The sequence below is a fragment of the Lithobates pipiens genome, unplaced genomic scaffold, assembly GCF_037356315.1.
Source record: "Lithobates pipiens isolate NorthernLeopardFrog02 unplaced genomic scaffold, aLitPip1_a1.2 Scaffold_16, whole genome shotgun sequence".
Classification (NCBI taxonomy): Eukaryota; Metazoa; Chordata; class Amphibia; order Anura; family Ranidae; genus Lithobates; species Lithobates pipiens.
The window spans coordinates 594,312,339-594,319,359 of NW_027507748.1; the positions used below are offsets into that span (position 1 = coordinate 594,312,339).

Consider the following 7,021-nt stretch of genomic DNA (forward strand, 5'->3'; position numbering starts at 1 on the left):
GTGGCGCGCTCACGACGTAATCCAAGCGCCGTGTCTATTTAAACGTTCACCTGACAGCATCACATTGCTGGTTTATCGTCAGCTCTTCCTGAGTACCCGTGCCTGTTATCTCTGCTACCTGATCTCCTGTTACCGACCCGGCTTGTTTGACCTGCTTCCGATTACTCTCCTGGCTCCGACTTCTGGCTTGTTCCTGATACTCCTTGTCTGCTCCCGGCACCCGACCTCGGCTTGGCTTGACCTCCGTTCCTGATCTCCGGTTCAGTATCCATCCTTCTTACCCCCGGATTGACCTCCCGTGTTTGACCTTCGGCTTGACCCTGACCCTGCCTTGGACTTCTTGCACAGTTGCCTCCAGAGACTGGTCTGCTCAGCATTTCCATCTACTGCTGCTACCCGGCAACCTGTGCTACTGTGGGCACTGCATCCCTGTGCCATCTCCAGGGTTGCACTGCACTCGGCCGCAAGGGGAGCCCTCTCAGCATCTCGGCCTCCTAACCTCGGTAGTGACAGGATCAGCCTGCTCAGCGGGGGATCGGTCTGCTGATCCCTGCTGAACAGGCAGATGATAGGTCCATGTCCTCTCCACTGGGTGGTCCGATTGGTCCGCCATGTGAGAGGGTCCTTATAGTGCAAGTGGAAATTATGCAGACTCTGATATAACAGGGGCTCTGGGAACCCTGTGGGTAGGTGGGTGATTTGGTTACTAGGGACACCCTTATATCAGATTTACCCTTTACACCAGAGTCTGAAGTGTTCCCCCTTACATCAGAGTTCTTACTGTTCTTCCTTAAATTAAAGTCCCCAGAGTTCATCCCTTATATACCGTAAATGGGAAACTCTGGATGTGGATGCAGATGTAAGGGGGGACACTAGTGATTAAACATATGCAATTAGAATTGTTATTTAATCATAAAGTAGAATGTACAGTATACTACAAAAAAAAAAAAAATTAGCTGTTCACCGCTAAAGTCTTCAGGTTTGGCTTGAAGAAAAAGTGGTAACCATACCCAAGATGGCAGGAAGGGGTCCCACTGCAGGACCATAATAAAGGATCCCACAATGGGACAAAAGGACCCCAGGATCAGTGGAAAGAACCCCTGGACTAGAGGTCGGGGGCCCTTTCATGGTTTCTTGCTTCGGGCCCTGAAGGTTCTAGCCACGCCTCTGCAGCATGCATAGGATCAGCAGAGGTAGGCTAGGCAACAGGCACAGCATCAACAGAGGCAGGCTGGGAAGCATATACAGGACCAGCAGAGGCAGGTTGAGCGGCATGCACAAGATCAGCGGAGGTGCCAAAAACAACATAGAGGATTATTAAGGGGGCGTAATCACCAAGTATTGAAGTAGGTTGGAAGAGGAGGTGCCTTTAGAGAGCTTTTAATATTCTGATGGATAGCTCCCATCCTGCGAATGCCTGGTTTGCAGAGTTGCCCTTTCCACAGTCTGTATGTTTATTGAATACTAGAATCTTTTTAGGGTTAAATTAGATATGCAGTATGTATTTAATATGTGATGCATGTGTTGTGAGATAATATCCATGTGAGATATGTGATGTCTTTTATGTGAGGAGGCTGCTTCTGAATTTCATTTCATGGTTTTTGCTGTAAAATGATGATACATTATTCTAATGCCGTGCCAGAATTCTCCAGCCATGGAGATTGATTTTTGTCACATTTAGTGGAAATTCTCTGCTGTTGTAGCTATCTTTATACAGGAGAAGAGTGGAATTTATAAGTGATTTCTATCTATCAGGGATCAGTGAGACAGGAAGAATGGTTGCTTTTCTAGCATAATTGAGCAATAGTCCAGGTCCATGGCATCATAGAACCTGGGATTAAGATGAATGTATTTCCATATATGCCCAATATATGGAAGAAATTAACATTCAAGCAGGAGCACCAACAAGCAGTGGAGTGGTCAGCTTAAAACATTCCCACACATACCAAAGTGAGATAGTAGTGATGTACAATTATAAATTGCACCAGCCTATCTCTAGCTGAAATCAACCGTTGAAGTGGATAATCCCAAATATCACACTAATCATCATTATCCAAACTACGGAGATCCGATGACTGATTCATGACTGGTTCCTGCACTTCTGTAACCCCTATGAGATGGGTTGTTGAAGGGTTCTAATGCTGAATGAGATTCTGACAGATTTGGGCAGAGACACAGTACATACAAGGATTTCAAGCTCACAGTGGATAACCTGAAAGAATAAAACTGTGCAGTGCAAACATGACAGAATTTGGATAGAATGAAAAATACCAATTGGGGAGAGAGTACATGGCTTTTAACACAGGGGAAATCAAACCTGTGATATTCCCACCAACAAAGATGCAGCAATAAATCAAAACTTCATATATAAGGATACCAGCAAAACATGAACTATTTGCGGGACATGAATACAGGTTTGGTAAATTCTTTTTTAAGATGTGTGTATGTCTCTCCTCTGACAGAAGTCCCATCTTCCTTGGAGTCCATAGCCTCGCTGATCAAGTACCTGACTATGGTGATCTTCACATGTTCTGCTCAGCATGCAGCTGTCAATGGTGGCCAGGTGAGTGGCATTACATTGGTACTGCCTGTATTGTCCATGTATATTGATGATTGGTACTTGACAGTGTTTTCCAGCCTGAATAATCAGCATGACAGCTAGGCATATAGGGTTATAAAAGGTCAGCATGTACAGTATACTTCAAATGACAGGCTTCCTTTAACCACTTGTCTACCACTGGAAAACTTTAAAGAGGTGAACATTATTTGTACAGTGCAATGCCCACAGGTGGCCAGCGTGCCCATTAATGGCTGTGACCTGAGCCATCAGCAGAAAGCTCAGATTACACACACAAACAGTATATAATACAGAATTTTTTTATAAAGTATAAAAGATGATGTTACACTGATTAAATAGATACCTAACATGTCATGCTTTAAAATTGTGTATGCCCACATAACGGCGCCAAACTTCAGTACCTAAAAATCTCCATAGGTGATGTTTTAAAAGCCTTTACAGGTTACCAGTTTAGAGTTACACAGGACACCTAGTGCTAGAAATATTGCTCTTGACCATTCTGCTGTTTGCAGAAATAGCTCACATGTGTAGTGTGATCACCGTTTACATATGCGTGTGGGACTTTAGTATGCATTCGCATTTGCGTGTGAGCACAGTGGGAGTGGGACCGTCAAGAACGCGGTGACGTACAACACGTACAATGAGACTAGAAAAAGGAAGTTCAATAGCCAGTGGCAAATAGCTTCCATCTTGTAGTTGAATCTGAGCATGTGTGAGTTTTTGTGTGTCGGAATTGCATACACACAATCGGAATTTCGGATAGAAATTTTTTCCGTCTGAAAAATTGAGAACCTGCTCTCAATCTTTTACTGGCGGAAATTCGACCAGCAAAATTCCAATGGAGCATACACACGGTCACATTTTCCGACAAAAAGCTCTCATCGGTCTTTTGCTGGCCGAAATTCCGACCGTGTGTATGCACCATTATATTAGTTTGTTTTTGGATAATTTGTTATTTTTGCAGAGTATAGATATTCTTTATAACAAATCAATTTGTTTTATTGTTTAATTGTTTAGTTTTTGGATAATTTGTTAATTATGTATGTACTGTATATATATATTTGGGATAACGATTCATAGTTCAGAAAGACGTTTGTTTATTCTCCTATGTTCAAATACAATACAACACCCTTCTCACTCAGTTCTCAGGAATGTGTTTGCCAATTGCCAGTAATCCAAGCCCCAGCACAAAATTAATCTGCTGATTGGACTGTAAGATTTATTTTGAGTCGACTTTTTGTGAATTAATGAAACATGCTGAATTCATTTGTTATTTTTGTTACAATTTCTTTCGTATTAGTTGAAATTTGTTATTTTTTTCTTCAGATGCAGGATTTGGCTGAATTTCGATTAATTACGAATCAAATTGCACATGTCTATCATTTGTAAATATATTAAAAAGTAAGGGATGATTCATGACTGGGTAATTGACCATCAAAGTATTACTGAAAAATGGTCTGGTGATAAAAGGGGCAACATGCCAGGACGGATGTAGTTAAATACCACCAAAAGAAAGCTCTAGCTGTCTTAAATTATATAATATTATTTTCCGGTACAGTATTGCATGACTAAGTAATGTACTAATTATTACTATATTTTCAGAAAACTGAAAAATGGCCTGGTAATGAAAGGGTATTACAGCCACGTAATCAAGTGATTAAAGAAGCTTAACTTTGCTATGACAGGAAAACGCATCTTTTTAGAAGGCAGTGACTGCACTCTAAAAGCCTAAATTGCTTGCACCCTTCCCTTCCCTAAACATGTGTTTGTCCCCTCTGCAGTTTGACATGTATTCTTGGATGCCCAATGGCCCCACTACTATGAAGAGTCCCCCACCCACTGCAAAAGGTGCTACAATGGAAGCTATTCTGAAGACACTGCCAGATGTCAACACTACAGCTCTTGGTTTGATATTTATGTGGACAGTAAGCAATGATCCCTTAGACACGGTAAGTACAATGGACCAGTGAGGAGAAGTATACAAACATGCTAATGTCTCTGTGGATCACATAGAACCTTTAAGCTGGGTTCACATATATGCAAATTGGATGAGAGTTTTTTTTCCGCATTCAATGGAGCTGGTTCACTCAGATCTGGGGTGGCCGCGGAGCGGATTGCAAAAGGGTAGTGTGCATGTTTGGGTCCGGTTCAAGTGCAAATTCAGGCAAAAATTCCCACCTGAATCGCCCCTGAACCGGTGAACAGAAACACACCAGACCCCAGGCACAAACCGGCGGCCGCACATATGTGAACCTGGCCTTATTGTTTCACAACATTACATTTTGTCAAATCTATAGTGAGTATTACTGGACAGATTCACTGTCTTACAATCTCAACAAGCTCTTCTTCTTTACAGAGGCGTCTTGGAAACTATCCTAATAAATATTTTACAGAGAAGACTCCACAGCAGTCTATTAAGGAATTCCAGGATAAACTCACAGAGATCTCAAAACACATAAAGGAGAGAAACAAGACCATGGATCTGCCCTATGCTTACCTGGACCCAAGTGTTGTAGAGAACAGTGTTTCCTTATAATGATATTACAATGGTTTAAATTGGCTGATTCTGTCCTTGTGTGTGGGTTTCTTTTACCTATTCAGCTCTGGTGACACAATACCGATTTTGGCAGTATGGTAATGTTTATGAGATAACTGTAAGATCTTTGGGAACACAAGAACAGATTACCTTGCATGAGTATTAAAATATTATTTAGTGAATAAAATAGGATTTTTACTTTCCTGTAAAATGCTTTTCTTGGAGTACAGCATAGGCAGTTATCATTAGGTGATTGGACACTGGCAAAAAGCTGCAGGGACAATCCTTCTGTAACAAATAACAAATTCTATAATAAATTTTACCTGAAGGTAAAATAAATACCGTATCTCACAAAATTGAGTACACCCCTCACATTTTTGTAAATATTTTATTATAACTTTTCATGTGACAACACTGAAGAAATGACATTTTGCTACAATGTAAAGTAGTGAGTGTACAGCTTGTATAACAGTGTAAATTTGCTGTCCCGTCAAATTAACTCAGCACACAGCCATTAATATCTAAACCGCTGGCAACAAAAGTGAGTACACCCCTAAGTAAAAATGTCCAAATTGGGCCCAATTAGCCATTTTCCCTACCCGGTGTCATATGACTTGTTAGTGTTACAAGGTCTCAGGTGTGAATGGGGAGTAGGTGTGTTAAATTTGGTGTTATCGCTCTCACTCTCTCATACTGGTCACTGGAAGTTCAGCATGGTACCTCATGGCAAAGAACTCTCTGAGGATCGGAAAAAAAGAATTATTGCTCTAAATAAAGATGGTCTAGGCTATAAGAAGATTGCCAAGGCCCTGAAACTGAGCTGCAGGCACGGTGGCCAAGACCATACAATGGTTTAAAAGGAGAGATTCCACTCAGAACAGGCTTCACCATGGTCGACCAAAGAAGTTGAGTGCACATGTTCAGTGTCATATTTAAGCAAAATATTGGGGCTGGCTTAAAGGGGGCGTGGCTCAAATGGGGGTGTGGTTAGAGTCTAAGATGATAGAGGAAGAAAGAGGGAGGGGGAGAGAGAGAGAAAGCAAGAGATAGGGAGGGAAGGAGAGAGAAGGAAGGAAAGAAAGAGGGACGGAGGGACAGCAGGCCCAGATCCTACACCACAAAATAAATATGTGTATTCCAGAAAATGAAACAATCAGCAGATAAAGATACTCCAAACACCTGGTGTTAGCGCTGCAATCATCCTGGCACCATGGTTGTTATGGTGTCAGGATGATTGAAGCACATTATTTCTTTTATTATATTGTAATATAAAATGAAATCATTCAACTCAAAATAATGGGTCCGTCCTTACATCAGGTGCCCCAGCAGAGTCCATCCTTACATCAGATGCCCCCAGCGGAGTCCGTCCTTACATCAGGAGCCCCCAGTGGAGTCAGTCTTTACATCAGGTGCCCCCAGCGGAGTCCGTCCCTACTTCTGGTGCCCCCAGTGGAGTCCATCACTACATCTGGTGCCCCCAGTGGAGTCCCTCCTTACATCAGGTGCCCCAGCAGAGTCTGTCCCTACATCTGGTGCCCCAGCAGAGTCCGTTGTTACATCAGCTGCCCTCAGCGGAGTCCCTCCTTACATCAGGCATTCTCAGCAAAATCCGTCCTTACATCAGGTGTCCCCAGCAGAGTCTGTCCTTATATGTGGCATCCCCAATGGAGCCCCAGTCCTTACATCAGTGTCCCCAGTGGAGCTCTAGTCCTTCCTTACATAAGTGTCCCTAGCGGAGACCCGGTCCTTACATCAGTGTCCCCAACGGAGCCCAGTCCTTTCTTACATCAGTGTCCCCAGCGAAGCCCAGTTCTTCCTTACATCAGTGTCCCCTCTCCTCGTGGGTCGAGGGTTGGTGGCAGCTCTATTTCCTCCTTTCCCCATGTGGAGAGGGGAGGGGCCACCGA

At 42.9% G+C, this 7,021-nt stretch overlaps 1 protein-coding gene across 2 annotated transcripts in view; it reads left to right on the plus strand.

Moving 5' to 3' along the window:
• LOC143983845 (hydroperoxide isomerase ALOXE3-like) overlaps positions 1 to 5,486 on the plus strand; it is an 88,148-nt gene extending 82,662 nt beyond the window's left edge. For both annotated transcript variants that reach the window (XM_077483943.1, XM_077483944.1), the window contains 3 exons: positions 2,463 to 2,563; positions 4,360 to 4,527; positions 4,935 to 5,486. In XM_077483943.1, the coding sequence (XP_077340069.1) occupies positions 2,463 to 2,563; positions 4,360 to 4,527; positions 4,935 to 5,114 (449 nt within the window). In that variant the 3' untranslated portion in view covers positions 5,115 to 5,486. The remainder of the gene's footprint in view (positions 1 to 2,462; positions 2,564 to 4,359; positions 4,528 to 4,934) is intronic.
• The last annotated feature ends 1,535 nt before the right edge of the window (positions 5,487 to 7,021 follow it).